The 22512-nt window shown below is 38.6% G+C and overlaps 2 protein-coding genes across 8 annotated transcripts in view; one reads left to right on the top strand and one right to left on the bottom strand.

Annotated features, from left to right (window-relative positions):
- The window catches only part of FAM185A (family with sequence similarity 185 member A), a 112061-nt gene that overhangs the window by 54413 nt on the left and 35136 nt on the right, over positions 1-22512 (top strand). For 2 of the 7 annotated variants that reach the window (XM_081079559.1, XM_081079557.1), the window contains one exon: positions 3923-4166. In XM_081079559.1, the coding sequence (XP_080935685.1) occupies positions 3923-4035 (113 nt within the window). In that variant the 3' untranslated portion in view covers positions 4036-4166. Of the gene's footprint in view, positions 1-3922; positions 4167-10159; positions 11725-15193; positions 15348-17054; positions 18751-22512 lie in introns of those variants that run through there. The other 5 variants (XR_013995330.1, XM_081079556.1, XM_081079554.1 and 2 more) reach the window with 5 other exon arrangements.
- Positions 8775-22512, bottom strand: part of FBXL13 (F-box and leucine rich repeat protein 13) — a 201019-nt gene continuing 187281 nt past the window's right edge. The window contains exons 20-21 of the mRNA XM_081079549.1: positions 17948-18111; positions 8775-9620 (exon numbers count right to left, since the gene is read on the bottom strand). Of these exons, the coding sequence (XP_080935675.1) occupies positions 9434-9620; positions 17948-18111 (351 nt within the window). The 3' untranslated portion in view covers positions 8775-9433. The remainder of the gene's footprint in view (positions 9621-17947; positions 18112-22512) is intronic.

Raw genomic sequence — 22512 nt, forward strand, 5'->3', positions numbered from 1 at the left:
AACAATTAGCCCTAGACTGAGCACCCTTCCAGAACTGCCTAACAAATTATAAAAGCAAGAGATAAAAGGCTTAAACTGTTTCCAAGTAACTTAATTGCATCTCTAAACGTTTACAGGAATACAAAAATATTCAGCACCCAACAAAATAAAATTCACAATATCTGGCATCTAATCAAAGATTATCAGACATGCAGAGGCAAGAAAATATGACCCATAATGAAGAGACTATCAGAACAGACACAGATGTTAGAATTAGAGGAGAAGGAAAATAAAGTAGTTATTACAACTGTATTCCACATGTTGGAATAAAGTTAAGACATGGAAGATATTAAAATATACCAAAATTGAATTTCTAGAAATGAAAACTACAATATCTGAAATGAAAAATTCTGTGGATGGAATTAGACATAGAAGAGTTGAGGAAGAAAAAGTGTCTTCAAGAATATTTCTTGGGCAAAACTCATTCATTGTACACTTGTTCAAAACCTAGACTATGGTTGTCTTTGTTATTATGCCAAGTAATTGAGAGAAAATATAATGATAGGCGCCATTAAAAGTAGCTCAAAGATATTTTCTTGTCAGTAAAACTTGACAGTAGTTCTCTGTCAGTAGTTCTCAAGATGTCTTGGGTTGCACTTTGTCTAGGGAAGACTGTAAACAGTTAAAGAATGTTGGCAACATTAAAATATTTGGTTATGGAAGTGTGTGTGGTATTAGAAGTTTTGTTTGTGAAATATATGTGTTAAAAATAATAAAATTTCAGAATAATTATTTTCATGTTGTTTCATTAGTGTACAAGTTATTTTCCTGGCCAGCTGGTAAGCTTCTTGAGTATTAGCATGTCTTTTTACATCTTGTGACCCTCCCTAAAATACTTAGCATGGTGCTTCCCGTAGTGGGTGGTCAGGAGTGTTTATAATGTAAAAGAGGGAATCCTCCAGCTATGATGCACTCAAGTTTAATATGCTGCTAATAGGCAGCACCAGAATTATCCCTCTGAACCAAATGTAAATCAAGTCTGTTATAGGGTTGCAGGGCGAGTGCAGGAGAAGCTTATCTTAGACAAGAAGCTTTTTAAGCCTATTTTAAAACCAAAGAATGAAATTCTGTAAGTTACGTAGAGCCCTTGTTTGTCCACAACTAGTGCTAATTAGACCAGGTCCATTTGGGGTTAATTAATGACATTTGACTGGGTATTTGGGGAAGTTAATTAATTAAAAGACCTTGGAGACCCGTCTATTTGGGTAGATCTGAACAGGGCAGATGTAGAGAGCAAATGCTAGAGTTTGAAAATGTGTCCTGAGAAGAAACTTTTCTTCTCATTTAATAGGAGCCAAACTACACAGGGATTGGGTAGACATTTCCCATTTTTTGGTCAAAGAAACATTGTCTGAGTTTCACTAGCAAAGGGAATTAAATAAGGAGCAAGGTTTCTGCAACCCCAAGTTCTAATATGTGTCACAAGATTTTTAAAGGAAGGAATTTATAAACTTTACAAATTAGAATAGAGTCTCCCCAGATTCAGGCCAATGTATGGAGAGCTTTCAGTAAATTACTGGTTGGCAAGATAGAGAAAGCTATTTTCAAGCTACCTGAATGGAATTTTATAAACTGTCTTGTTTTTTGAGTATTGTCTAAGTTAAAATCGCTATGTGCGCATTTTGTTAGTAGCAGCAGCACCAGGTGTGGCCTCTACAGCTGCAGAAGAAACTGGCTTCTCTCTCTATAAGCAAGAAATGAATGATTGGGAAGGGGACCAATAATATGTTAAGGAAAACACCTTAGATATTTGGGAAAACCTTACTCTTGTTGATGCTTTATTATTGATGCTAAGTGATGTAAAAAATAAAGTTAGAACAACCAATGTTTAGGATTTTCAGTTCTCTATTTCTTTGTTGTTTTTGTTTTTTCTTTAGTTTCAGGTATACAGAGCAACATAATAGTTAGACATTTACACCTCTCACAGTTCTTTCTCTGTTTTTATTTAAATCACTAGGAAAAGAAATTGTGTATTATAGAAAAACTATTGGGTGCAGGTACCTTGAAATCCTGACCTATCAAATGCAGCACAGGCACTAAAAGAGAAGGTTAAAACCGACAGCTGAACCCCTTAATGATGAAGAGTTAGAAGAAAGAGATGCTTCTAACACAGGGATTTACCAGTTGGGATGAGAGATTTTAACCTTAAGTTTAATGAGAAGTGGAGTCATGATGATATTGGAAATATAGCAAGAGAGGTAAAAGGAAAAACTCTAGAGGAAGTCATTGAATATCCAGCTGTTACCTGGGAAAGATGCAGTGAATTCTAAGACATAGGGAAGATTATGGCACAGATTAAAGGGGAGAGGCAAGAATTCAAAGAAGAATTTGTATAAAAGAAACACTTGACACAAAGATTGGATGGTACAAAGCACCTTTTCATCAGCTAGGAACTAACAAAGGGAAAAAAACTATAGTAAAGAAAAAGATTGTTTCCTGATTTCTGCACTTGGATTCAACAAAGAAATGTACATGATGAATTCAGACAGTATATTCACAACTCAGTTCAGATTTGACTGTTTTCTTAAATTCAGAATTGTAATGGAGCACCAGCGGAGGTTTAACACCTTAATTACTTTAATTGAAAGAAAAAACAGAGAACTACAAGAATAGAGATGGGAAACAAACCTAAGGAGCTCTATGACTGCCACAGCCTAGACCCTGAGAGAGTTTCCAGGCTGCAGGGCCAGAGGCGGGGGTGGGGGCTGATGTGTGCTAACAGGCAGAGCCCAACAGACGACTTGAGTGGAGGAGACTGAACTGAGCATCTGGGGAGACCAGGGCTGCTTACGTTCACATACGAGAGTTCCAGAAAGGAAGGACCTGCATAGGGAGCGTGTGATCATTCGGCAAAGTACTGATCAGCATGTGTGTGAGGAAACTACTTGATACATGCTACATACAATGTGAATGAACCTCAAAATAATTCTTCTAAGTGATAGAATCCAGATTTTGAAAAAAGTGTACATACTGTATGATTCCATTTGTTAAAGTTTTAGAAAATGAAACTGATCCATTGTGAGCTAGAGTAGATCAGTGATTGCTGAGGACTGGGGATCTGGAGGTGACAGGCACGAGGGATAGGAAGGAAAGATTACAAAGGGGCAGAAGGGAGCTTTTAGGTGTGATGGTACGTACGTTGATTATCTGGCTGGAAGAGATGGTTTTACAGAGTTTTACGTATGTCAAAACTTACTGCATTGCCATTACATTACAGTGACATTATTTGGTCAATTGTGCTGAAAAGCTCTTTTTTAAACCTGCATATAAAAAAAAGGTACAAATAGGGGCGACCAGATGGCTTAGTTGGTTAGAGTGCGAGCTCTGAACAATAGGGTTGCTGGTTTGATTCCCACATGGGCCAGTGAGCTGCACCCTCCATAACTAGATTGAAGACAATGAGCTGCCACTGAGCTTCCAGAGGGGCGGCCGGATGGCTCAGTTGGTTAGAGCACGAGCTCTCAACAACAAGGTTGCCGGTTCAATTCCCGCATGGGATGGTGGGCTGCGCCCCCTGCAACTAAAGATTGAAAATGGCAACTGGACTTGGAGCTGAGCTGCACCCTCCACAACTAGATTGAAGGACAACGACTTGGAGCTGATGGGCCCTGGAGAAACACACTGTTCTCCAATATTCCCCAATTTAAGAAAAAAAAAGTACAAAACACAGAGTAGTTTCCCTTTTAGAGTTGTTCTGAGAAAATGAAAGGAAGGAATAACACAGGTAACCTCTTTGTAACTCTTTCCCGACTCAGACTATATTTACTAAGATTTTTGCTGTTCCAAAATATTTTCAGTTTTAGAGATGTTTTGTTAGGATCTATGTAGTCAAATATTGCTATTTTTCAATCAAGATATAACTTTATGTAATTTTCTCTTTCAGGGCTTATGAATCAAGCAAACAAACATGAAAAATGGATTAAGGCTGATGCCCCAAAAGGCACTGTAAGTTTTAGAATTCAAAGCTGGTTTGAGTCCCTGAAACTGCAGGACTAAGAATGGTTTGAGTTGTATGTATAATTTTTAGCAATGATTAGTAGATCCATAACTACAAAAATGCAAATATCACTGTTCATATAAATGTTGAAAACACAAATTGGAATGAGTACTGGTGAATTGTCTTTCGGGGGGGGTTTAAAATGTCTACTTAACTGTTGTATTAGTTGTCTATTGCTCTGTAACAAATTACCACGAACTATCCATTTAAAATAACACCCATTTATCAGCTCCCGGTTCTGTAGGTCAAGAGCCCAGCATGGCTAGATTCTCTGCTCTGGGTATCCACAAAGCTAGACTAAAGGTGTTGGCTGAACTGAGTTCTCATCTGGATGCTCTAGGGAAAAATCTACTTCCAAGTCCATTCATATTGTTGGCAAAATCCAGTTCCTTGTGACTGTATGACTGAGATTTTCTTGCTGTCAGTCGACGATCACTGTAAGCTTCTAGATGCCACCCGCATCCCTTCTTGTGTGGCCCTCGCCATCTTCAAGCCAGCAATAATGCATTCAGTCCTTCTCATGCTTTGAATATCTGACCTCTTCTGCAACCAGCTGGAGAAAATCTATTAATGAGCTCACTTGATTAGGTCAGGGCTACCCAGGATGGTCTTTGTTTTGCCATATAATGTAGCATAATTATGGGAGTGATATCTCATGTTCAGTTTCTATTCACACTCAAGAGGAGGAGATTTTATATATATATATATATATATATATATATATATATATATATAAGAAATTTTATATATATATATATAAGAAATATATATATATATAAGAAATTATATATATATATAAGAAATATATATATAAGAAATATATATATATATATAAAGACATAAGTAATGGGGGGGCAGCGGTTACCTTAGAATTTTTTTGCACCATAACTCTCATATAACCTGTTTTCTACTTAGTACTTACTGTGACATCAATGTAAATTTAAGCTGTGAATAAAACACTTTATTAATGTGATGTAATTGCTACTGATTCTTAATTGTTTTCGCATAATTTAAGACAACTCGTTAGTGGGGGAGAAACATTCAGCTATTTTATAGCCTGATTATGAAGATGGATTTTCACTTTTATAATGGTGTACTGTATAAAGTTATTTTATGAATTCTTTTTCAAATCTTACCTGTCTACTCCTGGAACATTTAAATTATATGACACTGAAAAGACTCCCTATTAGATTATATCTATTATGATTAGGATACATCAGTTCTTGAACACTGATTTCTAATGTACCTTTCCAAACATAATGATTTATAGTAGTCTCTTTTTGTTAACTTTTCATTTACTTAGAGTTGTCTGTTTTCAACTTCTTATTTGTGAAACAAAAAGTCAGCTTTGGGTGATAGCTCAAAGTCTCCTTTAGTTTACCTTTAATGTAAAAATTTATACAAGTTTGGACGGTACTCACATGTTATATGTGTGATGTGGTTGTGATATGTGTGTAGTAAATTATTAAGTAGAGGAAACTGAGAAGTAATGAGGCAATATTTAGAATCTTTTTTCACTCTCATGCAATTATATATACACTTTCATGACTGAAAATAAAATTTATTATCCAACAACAGCCAGAAAGGTCATGAGCAGTCAACTATATTTAAAAGTATTAAAGGAATCACATATATTTTGGATTGCATAGTCAAGTCCAAACAGAAAGAAAAAGCTGCCATATTTTGCTCTTTTGAGCACAGCCCTATATATGTTGATGCCTAAGAGCTGTGGACCTGAGGAATATTTTGTATACCTCAAATACTTTGCACTGAGAACTTAAAAATTTTGTCATCTGTTCACTCTATTCCTTTATCCCCTTTCCATAGCCCCTTTTTTTCTAACACCTATCCCTTTTCTTTCATTTCTTTAGCTATAAAATTCATCTCCCCATAAAGAACAAATGTGTGTCCCATTCTTGTTTAAAAGATCTTACTCAGAGAGTTTTGGAGCAACCTCTGGCAGTTAAATACCCTGCTTGGTTTCTAGAGAACATAACAGGGTGTGTTTCTCCTTACCCTGGTCTTCCCCATGCAGGAGTTATTACTTTAGAAAGCAGTTTCCCCTTTTTTTAGGTCTCTCCAGTTGTGTGCTTGAGCGCGTAGGGGTCAGAAGTTAACTTTTATGCAGCTGCCAGAAATCTCCAAATGTATTTAAAAATACCATCTTAGAAACGTCATCTTAAGTATCTTCGCTCAGGCCTTAAAACGTCTTATTCAGCTAATTCCTCTGCTATCCACCTTTAGGAACCATTGCACAGCTTAGTGATGCTACCTTATTTCAAAAACTCTTTCAAAATCAACCTAAGTAAAGTGACTATTATGCACAAGTTAGAAGATTAGATAGCAGAAAACACCCAATCGGAACAGCAAAAAGAAAAGAAGAATTAAAAGAAAATAAGGAGAGTTTAAGGGGCTTCTGCTATAACCTCAAGCATACCAACATTCACATCATAGGGGTACCAGAAGGAGAAGAGACAGAGCAAGGAATTGGAAACCTATTTGAAGAAATAATGACAGTAAACTTCCCTAACCGGCTGAAGGAAATAGATATACAAGCCCAGGAAGCTCACAGAGTTCCAAATAAGATGAACCCAAAGAGACTAACACCAAGATACATCATAATTAAAAGTTATATACAAAGAGAATCTTAAAAGTGGCAAGAGAAAAGCAGTTAGTTACCTACAAGGGGACTCCCATAAGACTGTCAGCTGATTTCTCAACAAACTTTGCAGGCCAGAAGGGATTGGCACAAAATATTCAACATGATGAAAAGCAAGGACATACAACTAAGATTACTACCCAGCAAAGCTATCATTTAGAATCAAAGAACAGATAATGAGCTTCCCAGACAAGAAAAAGCTAAAGGAGTTCATCACCACCAAAATAGTATTATAAGGAATCTTAGAGGGACTTTAAGATTGAAAAAAGAAAAGAAAGTAATAAAATGGCAATAACTACACAACTGTCAACAATTACTTTCAGTGTAAATGGAATAAATGTAAATGGAGTAAATCAAAAGTAGGGGAGCTGAATGGATAAGAAAACAAGACCCTTACATATGCTGCCTACAAGAGACTCACTTCAGATCAAAAGACACACACAGACTGAAAATAAAGGGATGGAAAAACATATTTCATGAAAATGAAAACAAACAAACAAATGAAAACTGGGGCAGCAATACTTATACCAGACAAAATAGAGTTTAAAACAAAGTATAACATGAGACAAAGAAGGACCCAGTAATCCCACTCAGTATTTATCCAAACAAACCCATAATGCTACTTTGAGGGGATGTGTTCATCCATATGTACATTGCAGCATTATTGACCTAAGCCAAGGTATGAAGGCAACCTGGGTGTCTCTGAATGGATGAATAGATAAAGAAGAGGTAGTACATATATACAATGGAATACTACTCAGCCATAAAAACACCAAAATCTTGCCATCTGGGACAACATGGATGGATCTAAAGGGTATTTTGCTGAGTATAGTAGTCAGCGAAAGACAAATGTCATATGATTTCAGTTACAAATGGAATCTAAAGAACAAAATGAACGAAACAGAAACAAACTCATAGATAGAGAACATTTTGATGGTTGCCAGATGGGAGGGAGATGGGGGTAGATTAAAGGGGGAGAGATCAGGAAGTACAAATTGGTTATTACACAGTAGTCATGGGGATGTAGGGTATAGCATAAGGAATATAATTAATAATATTGTAATAACTACATATGGTGTTAGGTACTAGATCTATCAGGGCGATAGATAGGAGAGGGGTTGGGGACGGTGAAAAGGGTGAAAGGATTAATAAATACAAATCGGTAGTTACAAAATAGTCATGGGGATGTAAAGTATAGGGAATATAATCAATAATATGATAATAATTATGTATAGTGCCAGGTGGGTACTAGTCGGGGGATCACTTCCTAAATTATATAAATGTCTAACCATTATGCTGTACACCTGAAACTAATATAAAACAATATTGAATGTCAAATCTAATTGAAAAATTAAAAAGGGGGGGGTGAAGAAGAAATTAAAATTTACAGATATAAAACAAATAAGTCATGGGGATGTAATATACATCATAGGAAATACAGTCAACAATATTGTGATAAAGTGATACAATGTCAGATGATTGCTGGACTTGGTGATCACTTCTTCAGCATATGGAATATAATCAATGATGTAATAACTGTATAGTGCCAGTGGATACTGTTGAATAACTGTGATGTACACCTGAAACTAATATAATATTGTATGTTAGCTATATTTTCATAAAAGTCTTTTTAAAAAGGAAGAATTATTAAAAAAAAATATTTAGCTAATACAGAGCTCCCAATAATAAAACTCTAGAACCCTTTTAAAACTTTTCAAAATAGCTTTTCATATCTTTTACCTTAAATTGTATTGTTACTTCAAATTTGTGGGGTACAAAAAGACAGTTGATTAACCCCATTTATGAGGAAATAGAAAGGTTAAAAAACTTACCTAATATTACGAATACAATTTATTTGTGGTACTCAGAACAGAGTTGTGCTTTCTTCTGGACTCTATCAACATCAGTGTTACTGATATCAAATAGTGATACACTGGCATGTGATCATTGGAATTCTGTTAATTATGTTTTACCAAAATGGTAAAAATTTATTTATGAAAGCTTATTAAAAATTACTATGTGGATATGTAATTAATAACCCATGTCTCCTGACAACATTGGGAGAACATATTTTTTTTTGGTTTAAAAATTCCCCTATAGTGCAAATTTGGTTAAAAAGAAACCTTTCTGAGACATTGCAAGAATATCCTTCCTATTCACATATAGTTCCTGTTTCTATTTAATTTGCCCAACTGTTTTTAAGTCAGATGTTGAGATGAGTAGGGGATCAATTGGCATTTAGTTCTCTGTTGTTGCTAAGTATATGGAAATCACAAGAAAGCCTTGTTTCCGTTAAAAATATATGCTTAGATCCTTTATAATATAGCTTCTCAGATGGAAAGTCATCGCCCTGGCTCAAACTCTTACTCTGACTTATGTGACCATCCCTGCTTTCTTTTCTAAAGAGAAGTTCTAAATTCCTTGTCAAAAATGTCACGTCTCTCAGGGTTGTTTCGTATAACTATAACCTCAGATTTGCTAATTCAGCAAAAGTATTGATTTGATTAAGCTTAATTTAAGTGGAATATTTACATAGTAGCAGTACTTGATTTGGCTTTTTTTTAATCATAATTATTAGAAGAAGTAATGATGTATTTAGAAACAATTATAGTTGGAATAACAATCAGGAGATGAATTTCTGCTTGTTTACATTGTTGAGATCCAGCTAATACAAATACTTGCATTAAATGAAGTTGCCAAGTTCTAGATTTTTTGTTCCTCCTGCTGGAGGCTGAAGGTCATACTGCTTCCTCTTCACTACTGTATGTTGACTCTTTCATTGTCAAGTCTGAGTCCTGAAATGGTGTTCCATCCTGCTGCTCTGTAAGAGGCTCTCCCTGGTAATCATAGCCAAACCAAGCTGGAGGGTCATAAGGACTGTATTCCTGCTCCTGAACCATAGATGACATTTTCTCTGCTGCTTCCCTGTAATAACAGTAGTTAGCGTGAGCTAGTTGCAGAAGGAATCACTAGTGCAGAATTATCAAACTAGAGCAGATTCGGAGTTAAAGAACTTAATCAGGAGTTGAATTCACTTTTCACAGCTTTCTTGCATCGCTGAGGGGGAGCGTGGGTAATTGTGCTACTAATCAGCATCCCAAAGTGTAAGTAGCTCAGAAGCTCTCGAGTTCAGCCAGCCCAGAGATTAACAGATGGCCATGGAATGGGAACACTGAGGGCAGTGACTAGTGCTCTTGAGGGAACCCTGTTCCTGGTATTTCCAGCTTTTTTGATGAAGGAGTACCCATACCAGCCAACCTGTGAAGGTTGGAGCTCTTAACCCAAAACCCACAGATCCCTGTTGGATACATGGATGAATTTTAGGGAGGTCCACAAACTCCCTGAAAATTCATGCAGTTTGTATCTAAATACCTTTTTATGAAGAGAGAGTTTGTGATTCTCATCAAATTCTCAAAGGTGTCCATGACCAAAATGATTAAAAATATGGTTACTGTCTTTTTTAGGAGGAGAGAAGGAAGCAAAGAAGGCATGTAAAAGTTGTTCTGGACCTGAATTCCAACATGGGGGGAAAGGGGTTCCCCCTTGCTACCAAGCAATTTTCAGACACCAGCTGGTTGTCCTATAATTCAATTCAGTTCTGACACTGTCTACCCAGAGAGCTATTCCACAGGTTAAGGACTCAGTCCCATAAGACCACCTTCCACTTCAGATGCCAACTGCAAGTCCAGGTTGTCACCAGGGCTTCTGACCAACTGGCTGTATAGATCAGAAGATCCCAACATCCCTCTCTTTGGGTTCAATTAATTTGCTAGAGTTGCTTACAGAATTCAGAGAAACTATACTTACAGATCACTATAAACTATACAAACTATACTTACGGTTTGGTTGTAAAAGGATATAACTTAGGAACAGCCAATGGAAGACATGCACAGGACATGGTGGGAGTAAGGGCGTAATGCCCTCTGCAGTCATGCCCCTCTTCCCAAACCTCCATGCATTTGCCAATCCAGAAGCTCTCTGAACCCTGTCTCCCTTGGTTTTTATGGAGACTTTATTACGTAGGCATGGTTGATTCAATCTTTGGCCATCAGTGATTGAGTCAGCCTCCAGTCCCTCTTCTCTCCTGGAAATGGGGATGGGACTGAAAGTTCCACCCCTCTCTTCATGGTTGGTTCCCCTGGCAACCAGCCCTTATCCTTAGGTGCTTTCCAAAAGTCACCTTATTAACATAAACCCAGTTGTGGTGGAAATGGGCTTGTGATAATATCGAGACATCCATTTCATCTTTATGGCTCTGAATCGATTTGAGGAACTGAGGGTAAAGGACCAAATATAAGCGATGCTCCCTTTATTCTTACCACTCAGGAAACTCTAAGGGTGTTGGGAGCTGTGAGCCAGGAACCGTGGAGGAAGACCAAATATATATGAGAAGTATATTTTGGTCATCTGAATAACCAAATATATGTTACTTGTAAATCACGGTATTGCAGCATCAGAAAAAAAGGTATATCTATCTTGAAAACAATGCCAATTTGAGAACAGAAGGCTCTTCCTAGGAAGTTGGTTTGAATCTTGAGACCAGTACTAAAAGGAAATGAGTAATTGGCAACTTGTGTAGGATCAGAAATGAGCATGTTTGCCCATGAAGAGGCTGCTTTGCCCACTATTGCCATATGTTACATTGAGTTATTAACCTCAAAAGTCTGGAAACTGAGTCATTGATATGGAGGCTGTATTACCAGACCCATGGATTTGTGCTCAATGGCTTTAAATATGGCAATGAAATTGGAAAAGGCTAAGATACATCATTGTTAAAAACGGTGTTTCACAGGGCTGCCAGATGGCTCAGTTGGTTAGAGCGCAAGCTCTTAACAACAAGGTTGCCGGTTCAATTCCCACATGGGATGACGGGCTGCTCTCCTTGCAACTAAGATTGAAAAGGGCGACTGGACTTGGAGCTGAGCTGTGCCCTCCACAACTAGATTGAAGGACAATGACTTGGAGCTGATGGGCCCTGGAGAAGCACAATGTCCCCCAATATTCCCCAATAAAATTTTTTAAAAATGCTGTTTCGCTTGAATCAAATCTTAGAAGGATTAAAATAATTGTAACCAAATTCAACAGGGAGGCAACCAAACCATTGTTAATTCTCTTACCACATTGCTTTTTGGCTCGTATATTTACACTAACACAAACCTTCCACAGTTGAAAAAAAAAATTTGAGTAAAAGAAATTGTTATACTAATTTAAGTGTAGTTCTATGTTTTAAACTTCTTATTTAATCTTTATGTAATCTCTAGGACATCTTCATGCAAAAATAATAGTGTTACATCTTTAGTGTTTCCATTTTCTTCTGAAGATTTTTCTCCCTTTTCAGTTCTATGGAGGTGAGATTGCCATGGCTTTGAAGGTGTTTTCTGTGAGACTGTTTTCCCTTGAGGACCTATCACAACATAATGGACCTCCCAAATATTGGGGGAATCTGAAGCATGAAACATTGGTACCATTTGGTTTCAAATGGGTAAAACACTATTCTAGGCAACAGAGCTCCATTGTTACTAACCCTTCACCTCATCTCTGCCTGTCTAAACCTTGTCTGTCTTTCAAAACTCCAGACCAATTCAGCCTCTTGTAAAGAAGGCCCAAACCCAGTCCCCTCCTCCTCTGAACTTCTATAGGACGTTGATGATATAATTAATTTCTTCCCAATGCATAGCTTCATGGCATTAATTGCTTACAATGTTAAACTTTGTAATTTTCCTTTTGTTTAAGAAAGCAGTAAATTATTTAAGGGCATAGTACATTGCCTTGAAACCTAGCAGTACCAGCCAAAACAAGACATTGCAGCAGCTTATCCCAAGAAGGAAAGTCCTTTAGCTCTCTTGTGTGTGTTGGTTTTGAAGAGGCATTCTTAGTTCCTGTTTCCAACTCCCTCCTGCCCCCTACCTCACGTAGAGCAGAGCTCTGGACACAACTGTAGTTCATAGTGCTTGATGATGGTCCAATGCCTCTGATGATAACAATACTACTGCAGTTAGAGGCAACCGTGGCCTTGACCTATAGGAAAAGGACATGTTTGTTTGGGGACTAAAAGATTTGTAAGCAGTTGACCAAATTATATGCAACCTTCGGCCTCAGAAGAGTAAGAGTTTTTAAGAATTTTCAATAAGTGATAAGAGGTTAGGTACTCTTAATGCTCAATTTGGGAACTTATAAATATTGAGTCATACAGTACCTCAGTCAGCTACAAGCTAGGGTAAATTAGCTGGTAATTGTGATTTTTAAAAATTAGCAAATAATGGGAGCTTGAGGGGAAAAAACAAGAAAATAAAATGGAATTTTTACTCCTCGATATAGACAAGAAAAATAGGGCATGAATGGGAAGACTAATCATTAAATGCAATGTGGTGGGACAGAATCAAAATGAGCTGCATACTGAGTCCCAGCCATGGGTGAAGTACACAATGGGACACACATTTTTCAAATGTGCTTATTTCTTGGCTCTGTGCCTCCCTTATCTTGGCTCTCAGTGATAAGCTCTGCTCTCCATTCTACCCACAGTCAGCTTCAGTGAAATTAAACATCAGAGGGTCCCCATGACCCTTGGGGGTCATGCTTAGAGACTGAAGAGCAGCAAAGGATCAGGTCTCAGTCTCCTCTTCCCCCGGTCTCAAAGGCCAGGAGGTTAAGGCTTCCTCCCGTGTAGTGTGTCAGGGCCTATTTCAGTCCAATGCACTTTCGCAGGATGGGTGGTTCTGGGCAAAATCTGAATCTGCCCTGGGAAATGAGGGATTCTTTTTAGAATTTGTATGCTAGTGTAGGTTATTCCCTAGTCCACTTCCTCTCCACCCTTCAGAAAATCCTTGGCCCGTGAACTACTTGTCCTCCACCTTCCTAGGACCTTGGACATCCACACACGGACTGACTCCTAAGATCTGGCCAAGAGAAAGGACCAGCATGGTGACTAGCGGCAAGTTTCTCAGTTCTTTTTCACACCATCCTGTGTAGCTGTGTGTTTGTACGCACTTTTGAAAAGGACTAGAAAACTTGACAATGTAGAAACTGAATGCTCCTGCCGGAAACAACTCTCTCTCCCTCCCACCCCCCCCCCTTCTTTCTCTATGATCTTCCCTCCTTCTCTCCCTCCCTCTCTTCCTTCCTCCTACCCTTCCCTGCTCCTCTGTTCCTCTCCCTCTCTCCTGGGTGCTCTAGTGTGGTCAATACATGGAAACAAGGAAATATTGAAAAGAGAGTATACTTAGGTATCATCATGTGCTCTAAGATTCTTAGAGTTCACACGGAATCCTTTGACTACCTTCCACTCTGGCTTGGCCTAAGTGACTCAAAACTCTTGTATGAGATGATTTGGGAATTGAACCAGTCTATGGTTAATCATCATTACTCATTTAACCTGGTGAGAGAAATTTCTTTGGATTATACAGAGCAGTGATTTTCAAATGTGATAATGCCACAAACAGTAGTGAAGTATATCACAGTAGATGGTCAACAATGATGTACTGAAGTTTACAAGTGACTTTTGCTTTTTATAAATTGAAGTCAATTCAAGGTTACCCCTGTAATAACGTTAATTGCCCTCGTTCACGTTTCCTTCCTGTTTCTTGAGTAGGCCAAAAAAAGAGGGTGCGGGGGGTCTCGGAGCCAACATAAGTAAATAAACTGGGCATCAGCAAGTAAATTGGGCACAAGAGAGCACATGTCCCCCCTTATTGACCAAGTCCCTTGAAAGTTAGAGTTTTTAAAAAGTCTTGAGAATCGCTAAAGGCAAAAGAGCAGCATAGTAAGGATTTTAAGACCTGGGTACAAAATATTGCTGTGCCTTTTATTTGTATGACCTCGGGCATGTTATTTCACCTGTTTAAACCAGTTTCCTTATTCATTTTATGGTAATAGGGTATTTGTGAGAGTAAATGAGATAATAAAATAGAATTGAGTGCAGTACATGGCAAATAACTGTTATACGACATTATTTATTCATACTAATAATAAAAATTAATAGCTCCAAATCACAAAGGCCTTTCCACAAACACCTTTCCATAAGCTGGAGAGGAGAACTCTAATAAGAATTTTGTTTCCTAGCAACACAGTTTTCTCAGGGTGCCTGGTAGTAATTTATGCTGCCAGCTAAAGAAGGCCTTCAAGGAACCTTTGGGGGCTCTGAAGGCCGCCAAGACTTCCTTGACTGATGTCTCTAAAGCTGGAAGTTCGGGTCTCCAGACACAAAATGTCAGGAAGATCCCTTTACTCTTTGCTAATTATAGACTTCATAGCTCTCTCCCTGTCTCTGGTTCAGACCCGCCTGGGTTGTGCAGACCACAGTGTGGAGCTTTCTCCCTCCCTCCAACTGTGTGTTGCTTCTTCTCCATTGCTTGCTTGCTTTCCTTACAGCGGGCCAGAAGTTGAAAGGCAGGCTGTGCGCAACATCTTCCATTGAGTGTGGGGGGATTTGTATTTAGAATCAATTCTCTTCTGAGTGCTGTAATTAGATTTTAAGGGGCTACATCATACACTGTTTTCAGGTTCAAATGGAATTGAGTGTATGGGAATCCATCACTTTGTGATTGAGTCACTGAACCTCTTCACAAGCAAGAAAAGTCTCGATTTCAACTACCAAATATTCCATTTCACCAGACAAAACAAAGTGCTGGCAGTGAAGGGGCCTCATTGACTCTGGTAAGAACAAACAACTGTGCTTTTGTAGAGTGGACATAGGTAAGGGATTAGCCATCAGAATGAGTGGAGTTTTGAAGGGTCAACATACTCTTTGCAGCATTTCCAGTTCCACCCAAGGATCGAAGCGGAGAGGGAAGCTGCCCTCCAGACCCTAGAGCCAACCCCAAGCCGCTGTGTGTTGCCAGGCCTGACCACTTTCTAATCAATGCCAAGTACCTTAGGAACTCCGTGACTGACCAACAGCATCCTCTCTGAGATGTTGAAAGTCAAGACAGATGCTCCTGGAGCTTTCCTAGTCCAAACACGGGCTCCCTCTGAGCCACGCTGCTCTGGGACCTGCCCCCCTCCCTTGCCAGACAAAGAGAGCGTCAGAGAACTCCAGGCCTCTTTCCTGCTGGAGCTTAGCAGGGTGGAGCTATAAGGAAACCAACATGGTTTGGCCTCTTAGATAATGAGATGGGCAGACAAGCCAGCTCAATCTCTAGGCATTAGGGCCAAGTCTCTGTCTGCTTCTTGATGATAGACAGCCAGGCTTGGTGGCAGAAAACAAAGGAGGCTTTTTGGCTGTCCTGGCTTAGGTAAAGGAATTTTCCGGAGATCCAGCTAACTAAGTAGAGTTTTGCATTGGGTTCTGGGGGACAAACCCAGCTAGGAGTAAAATCTTACTTTGCTTTGTTTTGTGGCCTTGCAAGAGGAGTGAGAAGTCAAAGGCAGGATTTGGATATTACTAGATATCTTGGGTCTTCCTGACTAAACACCATATTTGTCACTTGAACATCTCATACCATGATTAGGTTCAGAGAGGCCCTTGCTAGAAAGTCTCCATTCTTTCTACTTAAAACCCATTTATTAGAAGTTCAATAATGTTACCTCCCGAAAATAGTGATTGGCAAAATACAATCGAAAGATTAGAAGCTAATTTGAGAATGGAATCAATAATGTAAAGATTTTGTAGGGTATCCGATAGACATTTGTCTCATTAGGGGGACAACCTCAGGGATGATGTAGGTGCCTGACCACTGCATTGTACACCTGAAGCTGAAGCTGAACAATAGTGAAAGTCAACTATAATTATACATATACATATACGTATATATATATATATATATATACATACGTATATATATATATATATACATACGTATATATATATGTATATATATTTATATATATATAGTTACAAGAAGTGGAGTATAGCATTAGGAATAGAGACTGGAAATGTAACGGCTGTGTGCGATGTCAGAGGGGTAGTAGACGGGGGGAGGGGGGTAATCACTGTGTGAGGGGCATAAATGATAAATGTCTAATTGTTATGTTGTTTTGTACACCTGAAACTTATTTTTAAAATGTAAAAAAAAATATTAGAAGCTAAACTCCTTTGTATGATACAGTGTTCATTCATTGCCATCTTGCTCAAATTTGGCTGTTTAATGACATGACAAGGCAGGGAACTTGTTTCATGGTAACCTCTTTCAATAAAATGAATATCCATATCAATCTTCTTCAGACCTATCAGAAAGAGTTGAGTCATCACTCCCCTTCAAAAATTTTCAAGAACCTACCCCCTTTTATCTGACCCAGCTTCAGCTGGCTATCCTCTCTATGGCATTTCTGGATCCAGAGAGATGGTTACGGTTATAGTTTTTGTTTTGTTTTCACTTCATTTTAGCACACACAGCCTTGATCAGAAACCGTTTTCTTTTTCAGGCCTCAAAGGACCAGTTCTCATGGTTCAGCTTATGCTGGGGCCGCCTGATTGAGCAAGTTCCTCTATGAAATCTGCATGCTTGGAACATATTATGCACTTTATACTTTGATAATATCAATTATTAGTATTTATTTTTCCAGCCTGCAGGAAAGAGCCTGACCTTCAGGGATGGGTCAAGAATTCCCAATTTGAACACTCCACAGCTTGGTTAAAATACTTGCACATTTTTACTCTCAGCCATAGGAAAAAAACAGAACAATGGAGCAGATAACTGCTTTCTATTTAAAAACTCACAGGGTAGACACCCTAGACCTTCTGTCTTTATAGATTGCTTATTTACTCAACTATTATTTCATTGGAAACATTTTGTGAGTGGAGGGAACAGACATTTGGCCTGTAGCAGTAAAGTCAGCATAGCTTCCTCTGGGCCATAGATCTTATAGGAAATCTCTGGTCAAATGAAAAGCAACTCTTGAACAAATAGCTTTGGGAGAGATGGGGCTTGAGATACCTGTTAGTAATTTATACTTAACTGGGAATGGCTTAACCCGATTGCTTTCTTAAGCCCTGGGGAATATAAACTGAATAAAAATTTTTTGAAAGATGAGTAGAGGAACTGCTAGCATAATTCTACTGAAAGATAGTAAAGGCTTTGGACATCTGCAAGGTCAGGGAAGGAGGACTTAGAGGGCTACTGAGACCGGGACATGAAACCACAAAGATCATTTCAGAAGAGCGCTTCCCTTGATTCAGCTCAAAATGTTGGGTTCAATTAGAAAAAAAAAAGAAATAAGCAACTTCCTAACTCTGAAAGCCACAATGGATTACAAATGCCATTGTCACATATTCTCTTTTCTCAAAAAGTACTTTTCATATTCAGGTACGTACTTACTTGGAAATAAGTCTGCAGTATTGCATCTTAAGGATCCGAAGTTGTGTGCAACCTATCTGAAGGTCCTCAAGCATTTGGTCAGTAAGCAGGATACAACCAGAAATATCCAAAATGTGCAGGTAATGGCATTTTGCTGATAACAACTCCATTGCTGAGTCAGTAATCTAAACACACAGCCAAAGTAAGTACTGATTATTTCAATGAACTCCATCCCAGGGAAGAATAGTATACTAGTAAGTTTGGGCTGCTATAACAAAACACTATAGACTGAGTAGTTTAAACAACATTTATTTCCCACAGTTCTGGAGGCTGAGAAATCCAAGATCAAGGTGCCCATAGATTGTCTGGTAAGGGCCCTCTTCTTGGTCTGCAGATAGCTACCTTCTTGCCATATCCTCATGTGACAGACAGAGAGCTGTTTCTTTCTAATAAGGATACTATAAGTTGGTGCAAAAGTAATTGCGGTTTAAAAGGTTAAAAATAATTGCAAAAAATTCAATTACTTTTGTACCAACCTAATAGTTCCATCATGGGGGCTTCATCCCCATGACCTCAGTCTAAACCTAATTACTTCCCCAAAGCCTTACCTCCTCATACTATCACATTGGCGATGAGGGTTTCAATATATGGATTTTGAGGGGGACATAAACATTTTAGGGGGACAGAAACATAACTAACAGAATTAGGACCCTTGCAGGTTTTTGCAAGTTCTCTCTAATCAGCTTATCACATGATAGGTCTATAATTCAAGTTAGTGATTTAAGTACTTCCAGAACAATAAAATGTATGTTTCAAGTGGTGCCAACAAAACCTGTGATCTTGCTGTTCTTTTTAGAGTTCTCTGGTATGGATGGGAAGCTTCATCAAAATTTTCTTAGTAAAATCTGTCACATTAATACGAGTAACTTATGAAATACTTCAGTAATGGGATTTATAACATCATCTGTTACAGAACTATAAAACATATACAGAGGGTGCCAAAAAATGTATACATATTTTAAGAAAGGAAAAAAATTGTATTAATATGTACTGATAACAAAAGATGAATACAAGTCACATTTGACGTCTGCAATTACAACAGGTGCTCAAAGTGGTTACCATCAGCGTCCAGACACTTCTGATTACGGTGAGCTACTGCTTGAGCAATGTTGACCAAAGTGTTAACAACTCTTAAAATGTGTGTACATTTTTTGGACACCCCCAGTATACATATCCCCTGAAGTTAAACCCGCAGAAGGACCAGATTGCCGTGAGAAGGGACTGGACATCGCTGACGGTTTACATCTGAAGTGACATGGTTCTGGAAAAGGACAAGTAGGTGAGGTAGATGTTAGTAGGCAGGGGGAGAAAGGAGCAGAAGCCACAGATACTTTATGAATCTCAGAGAGATTCTGCTGAGGGTTGCAACATCTGGAAAGTTTGCCCAGATGTTCTGCAGAAGAAATTCAATTCCACTTAAGGTTATTTCACTTACTCAGGACCTAGCTTATGAATTTATAGCTAAACTGAGACTTGCAGAATCAACTAGATTACTCTCCCCAAAGGAATTCTTTTTCCAACTGAATTTAGTCTCTTGCTGTAAATGTTTGAACATTCTAAAAACATGCCATGAGGCCTGATTCTTGTTTTTAACATAAAGTTGAGAGAATTATGCAGAAATGTACACTTTTTAAGTTTGGAAAAATAGATGTCATTGTCTAAGCATGCCCTATTTCCAGAACATGCTCAGGACCCAGGTTTAACATTGCAACTGATTTTCACAAAAATGCCTTTAGACATTCCTCCCATACTATGTTGGTCTCTGAGGATCTGATGTCATTAAAAACAAAAAATGCCCTCAGCGTTATAGAAAAAAAGGAAAGAAAATGAGGTGGAGGACAGGTGGAGCTCACAGTGCTAAGTTTTATTGATACTGGAGCGCTGAAAAGGAGCCTGACATCTCCTGTAGATCAGAAGCTCAAGATATTCAATAATGGAGGTGACTTTGGTACTTTGAGGGGCTGGGAACAAGAGGTAGAGATGACTGGCTACGTTCTTCACTCCCAGACGCAGGACCCTAATGTCAGTCCTGTTAATCAGAGAGTATGTCATTCCCGTTTTAGTGCTGGGTAGAATGAGGTCACAGTACTACTCGTTGATCTTGGAGGTAAGATGGTTGCAAGGAAGAGTTGGTCTTCCAGGAGATGGATAAGGTGACCCTTCAAGGTTGACCCATAGGCTTTTGGGAAACCTAGTCTAAAATGATGAGCCAGATACTAATGTCTTTTATGGCTCATCGAAAGCAATGTAGATGGAATATGCATATATTAGGACCATAGCCTTATGGTTTCTGGGTGAGGAGTATTCAGATTGGTCCAAATTATGGTCGCCACATCTTCTGAATCAGGGTACTCATTTGACCTGTATAGATGGTAAAGTGAAAACTCTTCTCTCTTACACTGAGGTTCTGAAATAATCTACTCCCCTTCCTTTTATCACCCTACATCTTTGACGTAGAGTGATTCAATTCATAATACCTTATTTGTGTAACATCATCCTTAATTTCTAAGCTGCAGGAAGACAGTGTTGTCCACTGCACAATTTATAGAAGGAATTCCCTTAGTTTCTCCTTAGCAAAAAAACAAAACAAAGTGGGACAAAAATCCTCTGCCTAAATTCCTGTTCTCACTGGAGTCTTTCCTTTGCTCCTTCTCCTACTTTCTTCCCTAATTAGTAGCACATTAAAAAGCGCAGTCTCCATGCATGCCTGCTTTACAGCCAGCGCCGTTCCCAGGGAGCCATGTGCTGGCTGCATGTCCACATGTCCACGTGCAATGAAAGCAAAAATCCTTTGAGCTGTGACTGCTCAGGCTGCAGAGGGTCGAAGGTCAATCTGTTAGTGTGCTGAGTTCCTGGACCCCACACACATCCCGAATCAGATGACACTGACCAGAAAGACATCTGGTTTCCCGAGTTCTAAACAAGTACATTATTAAACAAAAATTTTGCTGTGAACTCTCTAGATTAATTTTGTCATGCTTTACCACATCTTCTCCCCGACTACCTCTTCTTCCTCCTTAACTATGGAGGAAACTTAGAACGTTCTAACATCACACTCTTAATCTACTCACCACAAAACTAAACAACTGAGAAGCTAAAATTTTAAACCAGCTAGAATGCAGGGCATCTTGGGAGTCTGAGTGATGCTTTAGAAAAGAGAATCCCATCAGTGCATGTGACAGAAGAGAGCAGTGTGGCTAATCTTGCAATTTCTGAGTTTTTCAAAAGATTTTTCAGTTTTCTTTCCTCTGCATATTTTGCTTCCACCAAGTTTTTCCTGTCAATTTGTTTTGGTCTTTATCTTCCAGTTTAGAGGGTTTTCTCTTATGTCTGATAATTCTTGACTGTCTGTTCATGATTAATAGTGGAGGTCTACAAACTGATTAGAAGGTCTGAGGGCATAATGTGGGCCTTCTCTATTTAAAGCTTCAATGGTCTAGGTGAATTTTTTGTTGGGAAAACCCCAAATGTCAGTATTCTTTGGTCTTTCATCTTGGTCTAGTCAGAATCCCCAGAAAAGAGGCTTCTGATCTTCTGCCTGGAGGGAAAGATCTGGCAGCCAAATTCTGGATGCTGTATTGGAAAAGTGCTTAGTGTCTCTGCATTCAGCGTTTAGTCACTTAATTCCCGTTTTCAGTTTTGTACCCAAGCTCTCAGTTATACATGGTGTCTCCCAGCCCAGCAACCCTCTGCTTTACTATGTACAGAGCAGACAGTAGAATGATTTTTGTCCCCCAGAGAACAAGTAGCAATATCTGGAGGCATTTTTTACTGTCATGACTGGAGGTGTGAGGGGCTGGGTGCTATTGACGTATAGAGGGTAGAGCAGTATGCTGACACACATTCTGCAGTGCACAGAACAACCACCCACTACAAAGAATGATCTCGTCCAAAATATCAACAATGCCAAGGTTGAGCAATCTGGCTCTAGGAAATAACTCTCCCATCTTCTGGTGAGGGAGGGGAGGGACAGTCCAGAGATGTGGAGTAAGGGAGATCTAGGGATCTATTTACTCCTCAAGAGCTTTTAACCCATCTTCCTTATTTCAGCCACCCTCTTAACCCAGCTCCAGAGGTACACAGTACTGCTGAGTTTGGTGTAAATCAAACTCATTTACTCTATGGTGTAAATCAATTTTTTTTTCCAGCTTTCTCTACTGTTGGCTTAGGAATCAAAGCTGTCTCTGGTCTGCTAAATTAGTCCATCTATTTCCAAGCTTTCAAATTTTGTTGTTCTTATCTCCTTTCCTGTTTTCCCTATCAACGTGGGCTCTTATCCTTATTTTGCAGGTTTAAGTAGTGTTTCAAGACGGAAAAAAACCTGTATGTGTATATTCAATCTGCCATATTAATCCAGAACCAGAAATCTCTATTTCTTGACATAGAGATATATCCTTAGCATATTAAAAGAAACTAGGTTACAATGCATTTTGGAAAATATGATTCTATTCTTAAAAATAAAAACAAGACACAAACTTTCTATAACTATTTCTAATCTCTTTGTACATAGAAAAAATCTAGAAGAA

The sequence above is a fragment of the Rhinolophus hipposideros genome (genome assembly GCF_964194185.1).
Source record: "Rhinolophus hipposideros genome assembly, chromosome: 18".
NCBI lineage: Eukaryota > Metazoa > Chordata > Mammalia > Chiroptera > Rhinolophidae > Rhinolophus > Rhinolophus hipposideros.